This window comes from Ruditapes philippinarum, unplaced genomic scaffold, assembly GCF_026571515.1.
Source record: "Ruditapes philippinarum isolate M1 unplaced genomic scaffold, ASM2657151v2 ctg1437_1_1_1_1, whole genome shotgun sequence".
Lineage (NCBI taxonomy): Eukaryota > Metazoa > Mollusca > Bivalvia > Venerida > Veneridae > Ruditapes > Ruditapes philippinarum.
In genome coordinates, this window is record NW_026864682.1 from 85,225 (window position 1) to 108,694 (window position 23,470).

General features: G+C 30.4%; 1 protein-coding gene across 2 annotated transcripts; it reads left to right on the forward strand.

The window, feature by feature from the left end:
- Positions 1 to 1,348: 1,348 nt before the first annotated feature.
- Positions 1,349 to 23,073, forward strand: LOC132726495 (serine-rich adhesin for platelets-like). Of its 2 annotated transcripts, none has more exons than XM_060711818.1 (27): positions 1,349 to 1,428; positions 4,400 to 5,917; positions 6,107 to 6,283; positions 6,729 to 6,929; positions 8,511 to 8,687; positions 9,120 to 9,233; positions 9,464 to 9,564; positions 9,807 to 9,995; positions 11,303 to 11,392; positions 12,150 to 12,267; positions 12,565 to 12,663; positions 13,167 to 13,239; positions 13,476 to 13,575; positions 14,887 to 14,933; positions 15,512 to 15,623; positions 17,319 to 17,422; positions 17,871 to 17,973; positions 18,411 to 18,561; positions 18,877 to 18,946; positions 19,165 to 19,231; positions 19,831 to 19,916; positions 20,463 to 20,589; positions 20,968 to 21,009; positions 21,153 to 21,233; positions 21,461 to 21,539; positions 22,031 to 22,092; positions 22,724 to 23,073. In XM_060711818.1, the coding sequence occupies exons 1-27, from the start codon at positions 1,383 to 1,385 to the stop codon at positions 22,763 to 22,765; spliced, it is 4,176 nt and encodes a 1,391-aa protein (XP_060567801.1). In that variant the 5' UTR covers positions 1,349 to 1,382; the 3' UTR covers positions 22,766 to 23,073. The 2 variants fall into 2 exon arrangements, with proteins under 2 accessions (XP_060567801.1, XP_060567800.1); XM_060711817.1 differs by lacking the exon at positions 1,349 to 1,428 and adding an exon at positions 2,846 to 2,995.
- The last annotated feature ends 397 nt before the right edge of the window (positions 23,074 to 23,470 follow it).

Sequence of the window (23,470 nt, forward strand, 5' to 3'; positions counted from 1 at the left end):
CTGATTGGATCGGCACACGTGTCAAACTATTTGAATAAATCTAGTTTATTAATTGTTCATAGATCTCCAACTATCATAAACATTTTGAAAAATCTAAAATATGTATAAACACTCTCTTATGTGTAATCTTGTATTTTCAAGGGCTAATATATAACTTTTTACTTCCTTGTCATTATGTTTTCAAACCTCAAAAAGTGTAAAGCTCTAGATTAAGACAACCCGTTTACTAAGTTGTTTTTACGTATTAACCGGCCATGAAAAAATACAAAACCGTTTTTGCGAAAGATAAGTACATGTAAGTAAGCATTTATCCAGAGTTTGGTCAATCTTTATGTCCTTACGAACTGACAAGACCCTAGACCGTAAGTTGATCGATTACTTTTAACAAAATAATCATAATCTCAAAAATTTTGTTAAGACAGCTTAAGTGCCAATCCAGACACAGAGTATATAATTTACTCATTCAACGAATTAAGTAGTTCAAGTTAATTTCGATAGTATAATTATATGAATATTAAAGGGGCCAGCTTATATTTTCTTCTCCGACTGTCGGTTCCAAGTAGAATTATTTTAGATACATTATAAGCATGTTTTGATTTGTGTTTTTTACGCTTTACGTAGCAAAGTTCTTTAATATTGACTCTTATTTATGCTGAAGACTTTTTTTTAAAATCATCCTTGGACGTTTTTGGTGCTGATCTATTATTAATCATATATATTTGATTTCCAAATTGTTAACAAATGTATCAAGGAAATCGGGTGACGAATTTCTCATGAATTCTGGTTCTTTTGACAATTTTATTAAATATGTTTGATTATCCTGAACAATTTACTATTTAAATATAAATGATCTCTGTATGATGACAAATTTATGAAAAGAAAACCGAGTTGTCCTCCATGCTGAAAAATGTATCAATTATTTGATCATTTTCCATGCACTATCCATTACAATATAATATTTGTTCGTTTACCATGCTAATCACTTTATTAAATATATTGAATCGTTAAATGCTGCTGAGATAAGGCTAATATATTTTATGAAACCAATTATTACTTTTTAAGATACTTTCAAGGACAATATATATTTTAGCAAAATGACAAGATTAGGAATGTCACAAAACATGTTACCGTTTATTTCAAACCCTGACATAAAGAACGAGGCGAAATATTTTTAATGCAGTGACACAATATAAAGCTTTGCGAGAGTTTTTATGTTATCTTGAGTAAGCCTAAGCAAATACCTCGTACCCGTGATTTATAGCTGTGCAGCTAAAGTACGATAATAAAATATACACTTTGCATTTTAATGAAATGATTGCATATTGGTTTTTTGATAGCGGCTTTAGACAATATAAGCGCTTTATACCCTTTGAACAATAAAAATGGATTTGTTTGTCAGTGTTTTAGTCTTTATCATTCAATATTTAGGTAAGATTAAATTAATCTTTTTCTGTTTTATAAAAAGATATCCACCGAGAAAACATGTATAAGCAATTAAGAAAAACATCAACGGAAGTCTAAACGTCATTTTTCAATATATTTCTCATTAGATTTTCTTGTTTTCCCAGTTTTACTGTAGTTGAGGTTATATTGGTATATATCCACTACAAACCTAATTCGATTTGATAATTTTAAAAATAATAACCCCAGTGAATTTTCTGTTTGTGTATTTTTTTTAAAAAAGGTATAGTCCTTGCAAATTTGATATATGGGTCATTGTATAAATGCGTAATGCAAACACAGTAAAGCTCTCAAATAGTTAATTTAGACAACGCGTTTACTAACTTTTATTTTACGTTTTAATCGGCGATGAAAAAATAAAAAAACAGTTGTTGAGAAAGATAAGTATATTAACATGTATCTAGAGTTTGGTCAATCTTTATGTACTCGCGAACTGACAAAAATCTATACAGCTTAAGTGCCAAACCAGACACAGAGTATATATTACTCATTCAATATGATATGGAAAACGAATAAGTAGTTCAAGCTTATTTCTATAGACTAAGTATAATACTATAAATATCAAAGAGGTCAGCTTATATTTTTTTTCAACTGTTGGTTTCAAGTAGTATTATTTTTTTAGAAACATTATTTGCATGTTTTGATTTGTGTTTCTACGCTTTACGTAGCAATGTAATTAAGATCTATTCCTTTACTTGTGATCATTTGTACAGTCATCATATTTATTTAAATATATTATCGCTATCCGTAAAGCCCCATTTTCAATAAAAATTATTGTCTCTTTTTTATGCTAACACTTTTTTCTTAAATCATCCTTGGACGTTTTCGAAAATCATTTGATTTCCATTTTGAAATCGGATGTTAATTTCATCTTGAATTCCGGTTCGTTTAACAGCCTTAAAATTTTATTAAATATATTTGATTATCCTGAACAAATTGATTTTTTTAATATCTTTTTATAATGACATTGTTTTTTCAAAAAGACTGAATTGTCTTCTATGCTGAATAATGTATTAACTATTGAATCATTTCCCATGCTTATCCCTTTATTACAATATGTTTGCCATGTTCATCACTATATTTAATATTGAATCATCGTTTATCGTTTTAAATGCTGATTAAATAAGGCTAATATATTTTATGAAACCAATTATTACTTTGTAAGATAAGTTCAGATCAATATACATGTATATATAAGTAAAATAAAAAGATAACAAATATCATAAAAAATATAAACGTTTATTTCATACTCTGACATAAAGAACGAAGCGAACTATTTTAATGCAGTGACAAAATATAAAGCTTTGCGAGATTTTTATGTTATCTTGAGTAAACCTAAGCAAATACCTCTTACCCGTGATTTATAGTTGTGAAGCTAAAGTACGATAATAAAACATACACTTTGCATTTTAATGAAATGATTGCATATTGGTGCTCTGATAGCGGCTTTGGACAATATAAACCCTTTATATCCTTTGAACAATAAAAATGGATTTGTTTGCCAGTGTTTTAGTCTTTATCATTCAATATTTAGGTAAGATTAAAAATTATCTTTTTCTGTTTTATAAAATTATATGTATAAAAAATAAAAAAAAACAGTCTTAGCGTGATTTTTCAATATATATTTCTAATTAGATTTTCTTATTTTCTCAGTTTTGCTGTCGTTATTGTTTTTATTGGTATATATCAACTACAAACCTAGTTCAATCTGATAATTTTTAGTGAATTTTCTGTTTGTTTATTTTTTTAAAAAAAAAAAAGGTTTAGTCCTTAAAGATTTGATATATGTTTCAATTTCATGTGACGCATACTTTATTTTTGTTTACCCTGGATGCTGTTTGTTTATTTTTACACAATACGCAAACATTATTTCTTATGTACATTAGACGCATAATTACTGTTTTAAACACGTGAAATACAGAAAAAAAATCACTATATAGAATATTGAATGTATAATAAGATAAATTTATTACAAGTCAATCATTCTTTATCCAGCTGATTGATCGGGTCATAGCTACATGTAATTGGTTTGGTCTATATTTCATTTGTTAGCTCTATTTAATATTTTTAAATACAGCAACAAACCGAACGAACTCTATCCATATAAATAATTTTATGAAAAAATCTCAAGAATGCTTTTATCAAGCCAGAAATAAAACGGAGTGTGGAAACCATTTTCGTCTGCATGCGATCAAGTTTGCTTAGGTATGTTAGTGTAAATAGAAAACAATAAATTGTGTCTTTTAAGGGGGTTGTTAAAATCATATCATCATTTATTGTTTAACGCATTTGCGTTAATATTGATATTCAATATGAATTCAGATTTGTTTATATATAAGTCAAGTGAATAAATTTGAATATTGTATATTGATCAGGATGAATTTTTCACAAATAAATCATTTATCTGTCACCCGGAGAGTACACCCGTGATATTTCAATTCTGAATAATTAAATTTAAGTATATTGATTTAACAGATCATGTACATTTCACAATTTAATGAGCAAATCGACATTTGATAATCCTATTTAAACTTTACGAGCGTTAGTGCGTAACTATAGATAACTGCAATGTTAATAAAACGTCATTATACTAGCTGGATTATCATTGCATAAATAAGTTCATTACATAATCCAAAACATACCGAACATTTAATCATAGTGTAAACATAACGCATAGTGCTCTATTGAAGGCCGATGAAAAACTTTAAGAATAATAACTATTAGCCATCAAGCTAAAGCATTTCAATTTGTATTTGCAACTTATATAATTTTACTTATTTATATAAAATAAGAGAGTTCTACATTTGTTTGAGAAATTGAAACTTCTACAGAAATACCAACAAGAAAGAAATTCTGTTGTATGACATATCTTTTTATTTAAACAAGTAGGTATAACTTTGTGCAAATCGTAATTAAATACGTTCAGTTTTGTCATTAGCTATAGGTTATTCTTCCACAACGACGACTATGCCATATTCAGCGGCAACATCACCAACTACAAATGCATCTACAAACTCAGTGTCATCGGGAATACAATCATCAACATCGTTTGTTAACTCTTCTTTAACATCCGTATTACCCACGGACGTCTCACCAACCTTTTCATCAACGACAGAAATATCTAAATCATTTTCATTATCAACGTCTTCTGAATCAAGTCCACAAAACACCTCCACATCACCTATACTATCGACAAATACATCATCACCGATAACACCAATAACACCTAAATCATCAACAGCATCGTCAACACCAACGACTACACTTGAAGCATCATCAACAGAGAGCAATGTGTCATTAACTCAATCAACAATTACAATATTTAATGATTCATCGGTATCACCAGATTTATCAACAAGCACTACGACTATACCTTATTTAACAACTGAGAACACGACAGCATATACAGAGTCATCAACGTCAACCTCGACCAGCACAAATTCGACAGAGACCACTATGATAATATCCAATTCACCTACCGAGATCACAACCACAACAACCGAGTTAACATCAGCAAGGACACTTTCAACTGATTCATCGACCACAGAAACAACATCAACCACACCTGAAGAGAACACTTCAACAGTTTCTTATTCATTAGCCGGAAACACTACATTATCGATCAAGTCAACAACTACATCATCAAAATCTTATTCATCAACCATGACAACAACATCACCAGAATCTACAGAGAACACTGAGACATGGACTTTCTCAAATACCGAAAACCCTTTATCATCAACCGAGTCAGCAACGAACACATTGAACGGATCATCGACAATATATATGACATCTTCTGAGTCATCTATGAACCCAACTGATTTAACAACAATAGAAACGACACAATCAACCGAGCCCACAACTACAATTTCGATCGATTCATCGACCTTAGAAACATCAACAGAATCTTCAGATAACACAACTTTAACACCACATTTTACAACAGAAACTTTTACAGAATCTTCAGAGAGCACAAATTCAACACCACCTTTTACAAAAGAAAATGCAACAGAATCTTCAGAGAACACGACATTAACACCGCCTTTTACAACAGAAACTGCGACAGAGTCGTCTACAACACCAATAGGTACTACAACATCAGCACTGACAACATCGACATCGACGGCGACAACTTCCCAAACAGTAACAACATCAACAACAACAACAACAATAACAACGACAACACAAACCTCAACAGAATCAACCAAAAGTCCCACGACATCAACACCCACTGAAACTTCGTCGATTTATATATCGACATCGCAATCGTCAACATCTACTACAGATTTAACACCAACATACTCAACAGAGTTAAGCACATCAACGACACATTCTTCGACGGCTGGTGACCTCACTTATTCTTCAACAGCAAGTACTTCAACAGAACAACGCACGACAATACCGACAAGTACCCGCTCGTCAACATCAATGATGACTTCGACTACGATAAAACCAGGTACATTATTTTTATAAAATTATCATAATATATTATCAAATTTTGCAATCAACAAGATTTTTAATCACTGTGTTACTTATTTTAACACTTTGTAAACAAATATCATAAGCAAGTTCTATTTAAGAAACGATTTTCGTATTAAAAAGTATTTCATCAAAAACATTACAGTAACTGTTATCTTTCGTTTAGACTGTGGCAGACCACCAGAGATTCCTTTTGGGGATGTTTATATAGAAGAAAACGGATCTGTCGCCAAATATGTTTGTCGTCCAGGATATAAAATATTTGGTAATGAATTCATTCATTGCAAGGCGAACGGTACATGGGGTACGTTGTCAACAGACCAAGCAATGTGTCTTCCAGTAGGTTCGTTCTTCTTTAGTCTTCAACCATTAGAATGGTCAGATACATCTCTTTATAAGGCAGCTGTCTAAATAACCTTAATATAAAACTTAACGTTCACTCGTTTTAATATTAACATATTACATATGTAATAACTTTTATGTTTTTGTCAAAAACACTTTTATTTTTGCACACGCTCGATTGTTATGAATATGTTCTATATTTTATATTTTTTTGTATTCTATTAAATATTAATAAATATTGAAGAATACGTTTTCATTTTTATGAACTTCATTATGAGATTATACCTTATAGATTGTTTTTGTCAACAACAATTTTATTTTTGCACACGCTCGATTGTTATGAATATGTTCTATATTTTATTTATTTGTATTCCATTTAATATAAATAAATATTGAAGAATAAAATTTCATTTTTATGAACTTCATTATGAGAGTATACCTTATAGATTGTGGTCCTCTTCGATTATCTATCAATAACAGTGAAAACACAACATACATTCCGAAGAATTCAACAAATTTTGGAAGCGTCGCCTTGATAAAATGCAAAGTTGGATATTCTTTTTCAAATGGAAACACGAGTGCCACATTTATATGTTCAGAAAAAGCAACCTGGAATGGCAATACATCAATAACATGCTTGCCTGTATGTAAGTAAAAACTTTAGGTTGATATTGTTTTCATTCAAATGAATGCGTGCATGGATTGTATGAAATAATTTATAAGATTTGGATCTACAAACTTACAAAACATATTTGTTAACAAAACCTCACGAGAGAATAAAATGTCAAAAGGCATGAGTATTCAAGAATTAACAGATAATGCCATAAGTACTAATGACACTTCTGGTAACTTTAAAGGGTAAAATGCTATATCTTATGACTTAGAAATATTTTTACCAAATTTCTCAAAAGTAAAAATATGCTGATCCCATAATGTTTATTGTCAGTTCTCGAAAGAGTTGTCACATAAGATGTCTCTGTTATTAAAGATCCTGTAACACAATCCTTTCATGGCTTTATTTCATAAATATGAAGCTCAAATTAAGATTTGTCAATATGGTAATTTACAATAATCATTATTTATAAAAAAATTACCCAATTAAACATTCCATGTAAAAAAGGGAGGTTATTAGAATTCAAGTCAAATTTTTCAATAAGAAATGATGCATGTAATTTATTGATTAAATATGCAAAATATTTGCATTACACATTTTACATATTCTTCGATGTTTGAAAATTGTTTTATTTGCATAATTATTTACATATATAATTTTTTGCAAGATATTGTTAACAATATCAATCACAAAACATACAGGATCTTAAAGCACACATGCATATTTACGTAAACAGAATAAAATGTCCCGGGATAAAATATTATTCTGCTATCTTAAGTAGGCTTTTATCCCTTTTGTAATAATTTTTTTTGTGCGCCATTTACTTTTAATGCAATTTATAACCATATTTATTTATACAAGCAATTTGGAAGCATTTTTTTGTAAAATTCTAACAACATTTTTGGAGCAAATTTATAGCTTTAAACAATCTACGCCTAATATAACTGGATTAAATCAAGAGTGAAAAGCACTCTTCTAAACTCTCATAATTTCGCTGGTCTGGTATCTAAATACAAACATAATCAATCATATTTTGCATGTCAATTAACAGTAAAAAATTAAAACGATACTGTTTTTTTGTTCAATATAATATTGTACGAAAATGTACATCACTATGTAAATATCTAAGTTTCGAATTGTTCTCGATTCTTTGACGTTGTTCGGCTTGTTTGAAATAATTTGAAAGAAAACGGCTGTTTGCTTATCAAACTCGGGCCACTTAGGGTTTGTTATTTAGCAAACACCCGTTTATATACGATTATATCATTTATTTAAAGAATTTCGTACTACATTATAGGTGTAATGCTTAAAATGGAAATTATTTGATAACTTGGCAACAGTTGTGTACATAGATACTACTTTTGTAACGAGGGTTAAAAACAATCGATGTTACAACCATGCTATATGATAACCATTTCAAATGCCAATGCATGAATATAATTATATGTATTTCAATCCTTTTGTTTATGCAATAGGATGAACATTTATTGCAACCGCGCGCGCTTAAATATTTTATAATTTGTCCAGTATAAAGATACTTACAACTTAATTTATACTCAGTATTTATGACAATTTATATATTTCAACATGTTTCTACCCTTATTTCATTTTCCAGACTGCAGACGCCCAAACGTCACGGGTCATCTTACAATTTTAGGTTCAAATACTTCATACAAAGTTGATTCAGTCATAGACTATTCTTGTCGAAGCGATTACATATTAGAAGGCTATCGTTCTCGCGTATGTCTGAAGTCTGGACAATGGAGTGGAAGTGCACCTAAATGCATAAAAGGTAAGTTAGTTCATATATGATGAACTCTGGATGAGCATGCTAAACCGAATTAGAATTTCAAATTCAATTTAACCAAACATGTATGCAGTTACAAAATCCATGATGATTCAATAAGTCACAAAGAGTTTCTTTTTCATTGCTGCAAAGACAAACTTCAGTCCAGTTACAAAGGTGTCAACTTGTGACCAGCGCAATACATGGATAAACATCTGATGCCTTTTTTCACGTCATCATATGACTTTAACCGTGTCGTGCATGTTACAAAAGCTTTACAAACTTACTGATAAACTGTTGGAGTTAATAAAAACAATCTACATGCAGAAAACAGTTTATCAATATATATATTGACGTATGGATTAGTTCCCTCTCTTTTTCATAACACTCAATTTCTAAAAAAAATACAGATGTAGCAGAATGAAATTCATACTTCAGCTCCAAGCAAAATAGCAAGTCCGTGTGAAAAAAACACAGACAGCCATGGACAGGTTTGGAATGCAACCAATCCAGGCGAAACACGAGTGTTCCCATGTTCCAAAATAAAGGAAGGTACGCATGTTCTTGAAACGATACAATAATTAAAATAAAATATAATTCTGAAATTCCTACTGAACGATATTTTCTGATAAAAAGTTGATAAGATTGAAATTAGTAGAACAATCACATATCTAAATAGTAGGACATTAAAAAATCCAACTAAACATGTTTTATGACCATGTCGTTATTAATTATTATTTTATTTTGTCGTTTTCACACATATATATATTTGATTATTATAGATTTGTCTAATTATGTAACGAGAAAGTGTTCAACAGAAGGGGAGTGGTTGTTACCTCATTACAACTGTATTAGAAAGGCGCTAGAGGAAATTACTGAAAGTGTAACTAATTCAGTTTATATTCTGTTTAGAAATTCTGTTTTAGTTGTAAAGACTTGATAAGACAATAGATTGAAGAAAATTATACTTACTATTTCGCATATTACCCAAACAATACATTCTATTTGATAAATGAATTAATGATAAACAATGAAAAGCAACGCGTTTTCCATCAGATCTAATTACTTAAATGTGAAAAAGTAGTTTAGTCAATTCTACATTGTATGATACATTTCGTTATTTAGGTAAATATTATAAAAGAAAAACCGACAACCGAGACTGTAGTAAGTGTACTTGGTCAACTATCGTCATTAACCAATCAAACAGAAAGCAACAAAACATATAGTGGTGAATTAGAAGCTGTAACGTTAACTCTAGGGGTCATTGCAAATATTAACTACACTAACATTACCATAAATGACAGTCTTTCTACGGTAATATTTGTGAAAGAATTATTTAATTTTTCTTAAATAAAATGTTTTGCTTAATAGAACTTGAAAAAACCTCCTCGGCCTTTCAGACCAACGTACATTTCAGTTTGCTTCCAATACAGAAGGAAACCAACAACAATAACAAATAAACAAGGCAATCTTGCAGATAATCCAGGCGTAACATATTTGTAAAATTATTATTATTATTATTATTATTATTATTATTATTATTATTATTATTAAAGTATATACTCGTATTTAACTCTTAACAGTTTTAGTCAGTTAGGCTTTATAGATTAAGACAAACTATGCCAGTTAACAATAAGTCGGTGCTAAAAATAGTGACACACATTATTAATTGCCCGCTTTTATTTCTAAGTATTGCTTGTTAGACAAACTTTGTATTACGCTTTGCCTCATTCTGGTTTATCATCAGGAAAGATATATCTCCGTACATTTCAGCAAGAAGGCCAAATTTCAGATATTCGTAAGGCACACATTGCTTGTTGAGCTTGTTGTACATTTGTTTCGTTCAAGGTTGAATATCATAACGGATTATTCCGATATTCATATATAAGTGCAGTTTGATGATACGTGGTTAAAATGGTATAAAGCCATATCCGAAGAATATTTTTATAAAATTTACAACCCGTAAAATATATGTTCTCCAAACACATATGATAATTTCTCGAAAGGGTTTGAATAAACAATGTTTCTGTTATTTTACACGCATGGAAACTCTACGTTGACGTATTCAAATGTTCCAAACAAAATATTATGATGTTAATTCAAATACATTTGTACTACGGTTTCACCCGTTCCGCAATGATTTTTTGCATGTGTCATTAGCTCAAAAGTACCAACATAGTTCATCCATACAGGCAATATATTCGAATTGTTATAACAAACATTTGTAATATGTAAGCAGCAGAGATATATTTTTTACACTTTTTTAAAAGCGTTAGCATCTTTGGTTAAATCAATACAGCTTCACAACTGCATTCGTGACAGAGGCTTTATCTGCTGGCTCTAATAATAATAATAATATAATAACCAAAATGTTTGTGGCGTTTTTATTCATTGACCAAAGCCTGCACTATTTTCGGTTTTTGTTATAAAGGACCTATCGGCTTCGATTTTTTACAATTTTAGTATCATTTAACACTTTTAGAAGTTATCAATAAATGAAGCTTTTAATGTAAATGCATGCTTGTTCGACAACAAAACGTGTTCAATTATCATTATTCACTAAATATATATACAGTCAATGTGTATTGCGATAACTGTGATCAGTATGACATATATTACAGTCCTTCTTTGAAACTACAAGTAACTTGTTAGATACAAGTAATACTGAGTCCTGGCAAGCAAGTGGTGACCAGTCGTCAACGTCGTCAGAGGTTTGTTCTGTTTTATTAAATTAAAACTTAAAACTAGGACAAATTCAAATGATTTATGAGATTTATTTTATAATCATTTATAATATTTCTTTCCTAAATAAAATAATAATTGATTCTGTGTTGAACATGGCAATTTTGCGTTTCATTCATCTTCTGTCTGAAAATAACTGGATTATAGACTTAACTGGCACTGTATGAAATATAATGTTACTTCGAAAATAAGAGCAGCATTGAGACTTTTTTAGAAACACGTTTTATTGTTTTGGACGTTCAAAATAGAATATAGAACGTGTGAGTAAAATGTCAAGGGGTTATAAATTTTACTGATTGCATCTTTATATGCATAAAAGCATACTGAAAATATTTTTATCTTGTTTTTGACGCCGATTTTAACACATGCTCAGGCTCATATTTAGCCGGGCGATTCAACTTGTTTTCCTGAATGATTAATCAGTAAATATGGAATATTAAAATGATGTAAAAGACGAAACTGATACAAATGTAATTTATGTTTTTTTAAATGATACAATTTTTGCAATTTTTATGTTTGTTTAATTTAACTTTCATCTGCAACTGCCAAAGTTTCTTGTTGTATCATGTACATTCTTGTATTTATATTTGTGAAAAAATGTAAAATAGTGACGTTCAAAATAGGATAGCGTTTGACCTAACTTCTGACAACAATTACTGTAGACACTGTAAACATATAATGTTTTGTATTGCTTTGCAAGTTATAAATTCGCATTCATATAATTAGGCACCATCTGGGGCGTCAAAAGTTTTAGACGTAATTAGTAATTTCACTGATGCTATTTCAAGATCATTTAGCCGTACTGGAGAAGTGAAGAACTTTTCAAAGACATTTGATAACTTAGGTAAGATACTATATTTTAATATATTTTCATATTTAGATGTTACATATTTATGTCTTGAGCATATTTTATGGTAAAACCTCTTGCTGACTTTGAACATTATGCAACTGGCATTCAATCTGGAACGAAATGTAGATATGGTATTCTTCATTAAACGTGTAATTTAGATGTTTTTCATATGACTTTTAAAAACATCAATCTGAATAGTGCTTATGATTTCCTTTTGAAAATGATCACGTGTATTTTTCTATATTCGAAAGTCGAAATGAAATTAAAGACATTTTGGATTTTTATATTTAGTTTTAGAAATAAAGAGCAGTGAGAATTTAACGAATATAAAGTTTCCACCTACTGGATCACAAAATGCTTCTTTGGATCTACCCGGAGCTTCTTTGACAGGTAAGACGTGAGTTTGAAACAAACAGGGCATTTTTGTCTATTATGATAATGTTTTACTGGTGTCGAAGTATGAATTTATTTTAAAAAAATAATTAAATCAATAAGATACCAATTACAAAAAAATGTTTGTTGGTTTTTGTAACGCTAACGTTTTTGATTTACTTAATTTGTTCTTTGTTTGAGTGCTTGAATTGAAGCCATACTGACACTGTGAAAGTCATTTGGCGACTTTTCAGCTTTACTGGTTGAAGAAGACCTCTGTTGCCCCTTCCTATATTTTTGTCAGGCATGAGCTGGCATCTGAGTGAGAAGAAATTATTAGATAGCTTTCTCATATAAAAGAATCCTAAGTTGCTGTCCGATCCGTTCGAGCACACAGCGTTAAGGGGTTATGAGAGACAAGTGATTTGAAAGTGGGTACTTTAACCGCTTTGTCACAGAGGCTCAAAGCATATCTTAAAATTGTGAAGGAGAAACTTGTATTGATATTGTCTACTTCATAGGATCAACGACGTATTCAGCCGTTTTATACAAAAACTTAAGTGGCATGATGTCAATAAATACAGCTTTTAGTGGGTAAGTACCATATCCACTAAGGTATAAATTTTTTTCTTCACGTATGCAACGGTGTTATTACTTTAGAAAACAATATTTCACATCAAACATCTTATCAATTAGGCAATGAAATAGAAATTGAAAAAAAGGAATTGACATTATTGATGTAAAAATCAACAAAAATGTTATTTTTTTTTTAAATTTTTTAGATATGCAAAATATTAACTGAATTTATCAACTAGAATTTATCGTTACAGAAATGACATAGAACTCGGCTCGTCAGTTATGTCAGTAAAGTTGGACAGATGGACAGAAGTTGAAGGCTTCAATATAACGCTAACATTCCAAAACTTTGGGGTATTTTAATAACAATACAAAAGAAATATTTAACAATTTATTAATTATATGCCAATTATTGATACAAAATGACAAACTTTACCTGCAAAATATTATTACATTTAATCTCGTATGTCTATGCATTTATACATCAATACACTATATTTAAGTGCTTGTTTAATTTGTTTAATTTAATTGCTATAATTTTCTTGCTAATTACGATGATTGAGTTCCAGAAATTTAGTTCTACATGTCAGACTCAAACGGATTGTTTGATGCATGAATTACCAAGATAATTCTTAATGTAACTATTTTGGCAATTATATACAATTGGGATGTTTTGTCATTTCTATAGAGCACTTTCATATTTCAGAACTGATGTGTTTAGAAAGAAAGAGCTACTAAATGCTAATTTATAGATACAACATGTATATATCATTACTTTTATTTCACAGTCATATGTCTTGCATTTACATATGATCTAAAAATACCAGCGATCTTATTGGTCCACGCCGTACTCAACAGAACAAACTATAAGCCATATACAGTGGTTGTAATATCATAAGAACTGGCTGAATTTGACTTTCTTGAACTAAAATAGAATCATACTCATATTTAATGATCAAACAACATACATGTAAAGTTAATTGTTGCATGCTGTAATATAATACATAAATGTTATATTGTTCGATTCAAAATAAAAGATAGAATAGACACCGCCATGATTAGTACTTCAATATTTCAATTATTCTTGCACAGTTTTCGCACAGCCATTTAACGCCTGACTTTATCTTTTTACGAGCGAAATATTTAGCGCTTCAGAATAAACAGTTCAAAGCTACTGTTTTGTTTATCCTGTTAGGTTTGTTATACGTGACCTTTTTTAAAAATTTAATGCTGATGATATAATAAAACCATTATTGACTAATGATCCAGTATTCACCGGTAGAATGTCGGCTGTGACTGTGTCATTCTGCCGATGAAAATCACATCATAATCAATGGATCCCTAGTCATTATCTGTATAGTTGTGATCTACTGAGGAAAACTTTCCTTCTGTTGCTGTGGTTTTGACCTTTATAAGTTGTATAAATGCATCTGATATAAAAGCATTAATAGTGATGCAGTAGCATTTCGATAAAATGGTAAACAATCAAAACGTAGGCAACTTATCCTTAATTATTTTTAAATCGTTGGATTAAAGGAACGTTTACAGTTGATCTTGTTTTAAAAGCATTAAAATTATATTATTTTTGCTCTTATGTATTAAATATATGAAAAAATGAAAAGAAAAGAGACTCTAACAATTGTAATAATTTATTTTACTTTTCAGACTGATCAACAGTTATCAGCAACATGTAGTTACCGCAATGCATCAAGGTATACAAACCTGATACAGATCTGTGAGAAAATCACTCTCAATCATTTGATATTTACAAACAATATAACCTCTGGCGCCCTTTCAAAAATCTATTTTATTAAGTTTCGACCATTGTCAATTCGTTTAGGATTCAGATAGTATTTTACTTTGGGAACAAGTGTCAATGCCACAAAATTGCAAGAACGTATCACATCGAAACACACATAATAACTACCGTATTAATACATAGTTATGCAGATGTTTGTAAATTCTAATTTACACATTTTTTTGTTATACTTTTGTTTTATTTTCTAATGTTCCGAATGTTCTTTAAAATGTTTAACAATTCTGCTTTAATCGGTGCTAGGCGGCGGTTAAGTTAGTCTGCAACATATACCATCTATGATCAAGCTCAAACTGAGCATGCAAAATTTTATCTTTTTAACTGATTTATTTAGTACCTTCTAAGACACAATGCTAAACATATAGAGAGTCAAACTGGCGGCTAAGGTCTCTGTCTCTTAATCCAGAGATCGTGAAACTAAAACAAACAGTTTAAAATGAACATATTTTTTCAAAGATTTATCTCGATTCACAGCGTGTTATGGGGGAAAGATGGGTGTACAGTGAAGCGTTCGGATGATAACGAAACTGTTTGTGAATGTGATCATTTAACCAATTTTGCGATCTTAATGAGTCCATGGACAAAGGTAAGGTGAAAACTCTCATATGATATAATATATTTTTAGAAACAACAACATTAAATCATATTATTTTATATACAGGAGATCTTGTTTTTCCGCGAATAACTTCGTTCAAAGTTATCGTGATTTAATATGTTTGTAGCAAGAAATTGCAAAACTTGTCTTATTATAAATGAGTAATACTTTCGACTTGAATATGACAATGACGCGAATCTAAAATACGCGAACAAAATACTACATTTTAACAACGCGAATTTAAAGTGTTCTGCAGTAGTGCTGCTTCAGATAAGCTTCAATTTAAACTAATCAAATGTTTTTGTATGAGTGCGCGCAAATTCCAAATAACTATAAAAACAACCTTTGTTCTGATAAATTCTTCAGGGATCTTTTTATGTCCATCTGCAAACTGGTTTCATTTTAGATAGAACTCAAATTTAAAATGCTCGTAAGATGAAGTCTTGTCCTGGATTCCCGCTTTTCCGTTTTTGTTTAAATGAAATAATTATTGTTTCTAATAAAATAATAGAACTCCTCCTATAAATTAAAACACACAATATTGGATAGAAGACCCCTATTGATTTTGGTGTCACAAGGTCAAAAATCAAGGTCACTATGACCCTAAAACTGAAAACAGTTTCCGGAGCATAACTTAAATCCCATTTTGCCCACAGTGTTCAAACTTCATAGGATGATTGACCATTTTAAGTGGAAGACCTCTATTGATTTTGGGGTCACAAGGTCAAAGGTTAATGTCACTATTACCATGAAACTGAAAACAGTTGCCGGAGCATAACTTAAGTTCCATTTGGCCCACAGTGTTCAATCTTCATAGGATGATTGTCTATATTGGGTAGAAGACCCTTATGATTTTGAGGTCACAAGGTCAAAGGTCAAGGTCACTATTAATTTAAAACTGAAAAAAGTTTCCGGAGCATAGCTTAAGTTCCATTTGGCCAACAGTGTTCAATCTTCATAGGATGATTGTCCATATTGGGTAAAAATAAACCTATTGATTTGGGGTCACAAGGTCAAAGGTCAAGGTCACTATTACCTTAAAACTGAAAACAGTTTTCGGAACATAACTTAAGTTTCATTTTGCCCACAGTGTTCAAAGTTCATAGGATGATTGTCCATATTGGGTAAAAGACCCATATTGATTTTGGGGTCACAAAGTCAAAGGTCATGGTCATTATTACTTTTTAACTGAAAACAGTTTACTTGGCATAACTTGAGTTTCATTTGGTCCACAATATTCAAACTTCATAGGATGATTGAACATATTGAGTAGAAGACCCCTATTGATTTTGGGGTCACAAGGTCACTATTACCTTAAAACTGAAAACAGTTTCCGGGGCATAACTTAAGATCCATTTGGACCACATTATTCAAACTTAATAGGAGGATTGATATTTGAAGGAGGTAATACTTTATTTAATTCAAATGTCTTACAAATGCTTCATCTTTATTAAAAAAATCACTTTCGGGCATGTAATGCTCCGCCTAGCGGTGCTCTTATTGTATTATGGTGACCTTGAGTTCGAATGCTATACAACTGGTTTTTCCTAACGTACTTACATCTTTCTTTAATCACAATTTTCATAACAGTTATATAAAAGATCTGGCTACTGGATGAAAAATATGTGTAACAGATTGATATTTTAAGATATCAATAATGCATTCTTTTTTTTATCGAATTGGTAGGAGAATGTGGAAACGGAAGCAATACGTATCATATCAATCGTAGGCTGTTCCATATCCATGTTGTGTTTGATAATAACGATGCTTACACATATATGCTACTGGAAGTAAGTATGGGCGACACAACACATTTAAAGTACTTATCAGTTTAGATAAAGTACTTCATTCATTTTTGCTAAGAAAAACTTACACATTTTGAATAAAGAGACATTAAATTTAGATCATTTCACTTGCAAATTTGACATTTGTGTGATTGGTAGAAATTGCTAACTAACAGATCTAAGAAATGATATAAATTTTATATCATTAATCTCCGACCGTTTACTTACATAAAGTAAATCATACTGAATACTTGGATAGTTGTACTTAATTTAACATTTCTTTATGGATTCTGATAAAAAAATCTATTCTCTTAGTTGTTTCAAAATGAAACAATTGTATCATCATAAGTTCTTGTCAATGAGCTTTTCCTTTATCATTCGAGAAAGTATCATGGCATCCCTTGAACTCATTAGAGTGTATGGTATTTGTTGTTGTGTTTTTACATGCATTCAGGTTTGTTAAATCCGATCGTGTGAAGATACTGATGAACCTTTGCTTTGCTTTGCTGATTTCGTACGGCCTATTTCTCGGCGGTGTTGATAGAACAGCAAATGAGGTGAGTTCACCGAACGCATTTATGTCATAGTATCAACTAGCTTAGCACAAGCTGTTATGTCGACGTTATATCTTGTTGTGTTAGATAAAAAATGAGCTTCTATTAGCATTTGCTTATCAATATTAGAGAAAATTGTTGCCCACAAACTGTTAAACAATGAGAATGAAGAACAATAAGTGGCGCAGACAAGCTAGAATTTCACTGTATATGAATGACTAACAGGTAGGATACACAATGCGTGGACATTTCAATTTCAAAACTAACGACAGCTAAACTTTTGAAATATGAACCCTAAACCGTACACATGAGGAGGGACTAGGGAAAAAAAGTCATTTATGGGTATCATTAATGGAAATAAATGTTCATCGAAAACAAGAGAAAAAAACCAACGCTTTAAGATGACATTAAGTATTTATCATAACATATGTGTTTTTCAGAATGTCTGCACAACAATTGCGGTATTGCTACAGTACATTTATCTCGTGGTCTTTTTTCTAATGTTGGCAGAGGCTGTAGAAATAGCATTTGTTGTTCTATACGTGTTCACTACTGAATCCAGACTAAAATGGATACTTCCATTAGCTTGGTGTATGTCTTTAGTAATATTTAGTCCAGTTCTTGTTTCTCTCAAAATATTCACAAGAAAGCTTTTTCAAATGCTGATGTTTTTTTATTTGTCACAGCTTTCTCTTTATACAATTTAAATCATTACAAGCGATGTTTATCTATTTTCTATTCTATGGTCTATTCTTAAGTAAAAGTTTATCTTGTAAGAGTAATGGCAGAATTTAGGAAACAATGATTACATTGTTTCTTTTTAAGTTAATGAATTTTAGAATATTGCAATGCTTTGGTTTCATCTTTTTTCTCGTAGTTAGTTTTTTTTCCACATTTCCTTTTCAGTACTGCCAGCTGTAATAGTTGGCATATCTTTAGCGGTTACTCAGACAAAGGGCTATGGAAACGATAAATCGTATGTATTTCCTATTGAATAAACAATATTGCATTGCATTTATGATAACGTAAATCCTACGTTGGTTGAATTGGTTCAGAGAAATGAAGTCTTCACCAATTTCATTGTTTTTAACTTTTAAAATCCATTGCAAGCATTTAAAAAAATTATAGCATCGGCTTAGTGATTTTCTATAATATCTCAGCTTGTATTGACTCCAATTATCTTTCACATTTCAGATGCTGGCTTTCAGTTGATGATGGACTCATATGGGCTTTCGTAGGACCGGCCCTTTTGATTATTTTGGTATGTTGTTACTACACCTAATATTACATTATTTTATCATTGTGACATATTGTTTTCCCCAGCTAGACTAGTATATATATATGTATTTATGTTGTGACTGGCATGAATACATGTAAAAATAAATTGATTTATTTTCATCCATTATATTTTCCTACAGTTCATTTTAGTCGTGAAACTAGAAAATGGACACTTATAATACTTATTCTTATCATCTTTTATTACATGACTTTACTTTTTTACTATTTCATTTCCAGTTTCTTTATTTTACAAACATGTATTATTAAATCACTCTGTCTTTTCTGAAGCATTTGTTTGTAAGTGAAAACGGAATGTTTCGCTTAAATTTAGTGATGTGATAAATAGAGTCTGACATTTATTGTCATTTAATATGAACTTCTATAAGACTCGTAGAAAAGGGTCATTTTATTATGCACTCAGTTTTATAAATGTGTAAGTTAAATTCAAGTATCAACAACTCAAATAACGAATCCTATATACCTGGTTTATAAACACCAATAAGTTAAAGAAATATAGTTGTTGTTCTTGTTTTCCCAGTTGTTTTTTTTATTTTAGATGTTTGCTTTTTATTTTGTCTTCAGGTGAATTTTATTCTGATAGTGCTTGTGTTAAAAGCCATTTTCAAGACGAAAAATTTATCACAGAAATCTCTGAAGGAAAGGACCATGTAAGTATTTGTTTGAAACATTTTTATTCTCTTTCTTAACTTACATAATTATAGTAGCTGAAAATATTTATATGTTGCCATTTTATCACTTTTCATTATTGGATTTCTTAGCATGAAATTCTTCCGTGAAGTCTAGAATTGAAAAAGTTGTTGGACATATATCCGATATTTACAAAAATACGTATGTTCCACATAATTTAGACCAAATATAACGTGTCTTTGTCATTAATTTAATATGTATCTCTGACATTATTAAGTCAAATATTAATATCATATCTGTGACTTTTTTACGATCAAATATTTGTATTTCCGACATCATAAACAACAAACATAACGTATATCTAACGACACGGTGAAGTCAATAACTTCGTATCCCCCATATTATTGTGATCAAACATAATGATGTCTAACACTATTAAAATCGAACATAGGTATCTTCGAAATTATTCAAATAAAAATAAGTATCCTTGGTTTTATTAAGATCAAACATAACGTGTCTCTGACATTATTATGTTCGGATGATTTTCATATTGCCATATATTTCAGAGCTGGTATTCGTTGTCTTTGTGTATTACTTCCTCTTGTTGGCTGTACTTGGGTTATAGGTATATTTTATGTAAAAGAAGACTTGGCGTGGATACAGTATGTTTTTGCAGTCTGTAATGGACTTCAGGTACGCCAGGGTGTTGTTTTCTTCGCATTGAGTGGAAGCTCGGTTTTATGTATAAAACACCCTGTCTTTCTTATCATAAAACATTTTATAAACTGAAAAAATTAGTAAAACATATTAAAAAACTAACAAATTTATCATGGAATTACAATGTAATCACGAAACGCAATTATAAGCTTCTTAATTTTTAAACACCCAAACATGCATTGCTCTGTTTATTAATTTCTCTAAATATCGTGTTAAAGAAAAAAAAACAAACATAAAAGCACACATAAATTTGGCCGCTGTCTCCTCTAGTTATATTTCATTCTTAAATTTTTAAATTTTGAAATCAATTCCTTTTATAGGTATTCATTTGATATTTGATATTTTACGTTTCAGGGTTTGGCGATATTCATTTTCCACTGCTTACTTAACACGCAGGTAGAGTACAATATGATCTTATACTTAAACATTGTCTATTTACTAAAATTAATTCTGAAATAAATATTTTGTTATATTTGCTTTTCCAGATAAAATTCAAAATTAGTATTGACTTAAATTGAAAATATCTTTATACATTTCAGATAAAGCATGCTTACCAAAGAAAGAAGAGAAACGCAAGTTCTGGTCTGTTCACACGGTCAACTTCAAATCCAATCCTCATTGTAAGCGTTTTTTCTTATATACAACAGAAGGAGAGAGCGATTGACCATTTTATTTCCATTCATGTCATTAAAACTCATTTTGCTTGCTTGAGTGTGTTAATGACTTTATTGACTAAGAAATTATTGTATCAAGAGTATACAAAATAAATATACAACTGAATAAAATAAATGCTAAGCTTGCTGATTGTATTTTGTTTCTTGGTTTTAATCTTGGATATATGTTGCAGCCGAGGGCAAAGTCCAACTCATCAACACAAGAATTATACAACATGTACAACAGTATCAATGATAGTTATGGAGCAGAGAGTATGTTCAATTTATTGTTTATCTAATTTCAAATCATCAACTTATTTTTTTCTTCAAATTATCAATTCCTTTCTCTTACCTTAAAATATAATCTTACTGTAGTGTCGCTATGTAGAATCATAGTGTTCTCCTCACTTTAAGCTATAAAAATCATTCATTGAATAAGTGCTTCCATTAAGTTAAGCCACCAGTAATGTTTCATTTTGCAAAACCTACAAATTTGATTTGCAAGTACAAATTTCGAAGTAATAGATCTAGCATTCATTCGTATATCAGCCAAATAAATATCCTTGTTAAAAAGGAAACATTCCTCAATTATTGATCTTTATTTAGCTGATTAATCACATTTTAGTACAAATCGGCTATTTTTCAAGTTTTATTAGCTCGTAAGCGGAAGTGTAAACGGACCATGGAGTGTACGTTGCTAGTATAGAATCAAACGTTATGAGTACAATACATCATCATAAATCTGTTTGTAATTGTTATTTTAGCAACTTATCACCTAGACAGGGATGTTCGTGAAAGGCGTCCAGGGCCTGAAAGAATTGAAATGGTAAGGCTTTAAGTTATTAAATATAAAATGATATATTATTTAGTTGTCTGCCATCTAAATTTTGAAGCAGTGTAATTCTGACACTTTAAGAGGCTATTGTATTTTTCTTAAAATTTAATCAAATTGTCAGGGCCAATTTAATAACCTTTAAAACGAGTAAAAACAAGCAGTCAAATTCCAAAAAGAAAATGTCCTTGCATTACAAAATACTTTCAAATCGGGAGTTTTGACATTCGTATGATTCAGATCATGCAAAAGAATAGGAGAGGTCGTGATATCGTTCCTCCTGAAGTTCTTAGATATTCTAATTATTACTAAACAATACAAATACAGTATATGATGTCAATTGTAATAATTTTATTTTATTATTCCTAATATGATTCCTTATAATTTACAAAGCGTTACATTACTGTTTGTTAATATATTTTACATTTTCTTAAAAAACACAATTTTGTTTTAATTTGCTTTAACATTTATCCGTTCATCAACTGTCTTATTTTCAGACTTACGCGCAATTTTATCTTTTTGAATAGATCCAATTCGTGCCTATCTTTGCACTTTCTGATACATTTGGTATGTAAAGATTTCAATTATCTTAGTAGCTATACATTTTATTTTTATATCCTTCTAGAAACATTATTCAGACAGACGTTACCAGTTTGATGAATGGTGACCTTGAAATATATGACTGTCGATAACTGCGGTGCATGGTGATACTAATGAACTCTTGAATAATCTTATAATTGGATTGGCGATTAAGTCAATCATTGTCTAAGATTGATTACATATCAACATATTTTCGACATTTTCAGGACATATGATTCCGTGATATATTGTCTGAACTGTGAAGAAAACGTGAAATTTTATTCTTGTTGTCATTATATAATAACTCTAAAGTAGTTTTATTTAGTGTTTACGTCATTTTGAATACGTGTGTCTGTTGTAATTATGCAGAATAAAGAAAACATGAAACAATTGTTATTTCAAGTAATATCAAGTCATTTTGGAAATAATTATCCGTAGGCAAACAAGTCTTACCAGCGGACATAGAACGTGTAAATGCACTTATAGGGAAGATGCTTAAATGTTCAAGAATAAAAAACTTGTGCATGGAAATGAAATCAAGAACCAACTAGAAATTACAATTGTTATTGCACCATACAAGATATTATGTATGATGCACTTATAGGGAAAATGCTTAAATGTTTACGAATAAAAGACCTGTGCATGGAAATCAAATCAAGGAACAATTAACAATTACAATGGTTATTGCACCATACAAGGTATTACGTATGAAACATGAAGCTCACCTTATTCTAGGGCGCAGTACCTAATATTATTTCACACCCCATAAAATGTTATCAATAAACGTCCAGGG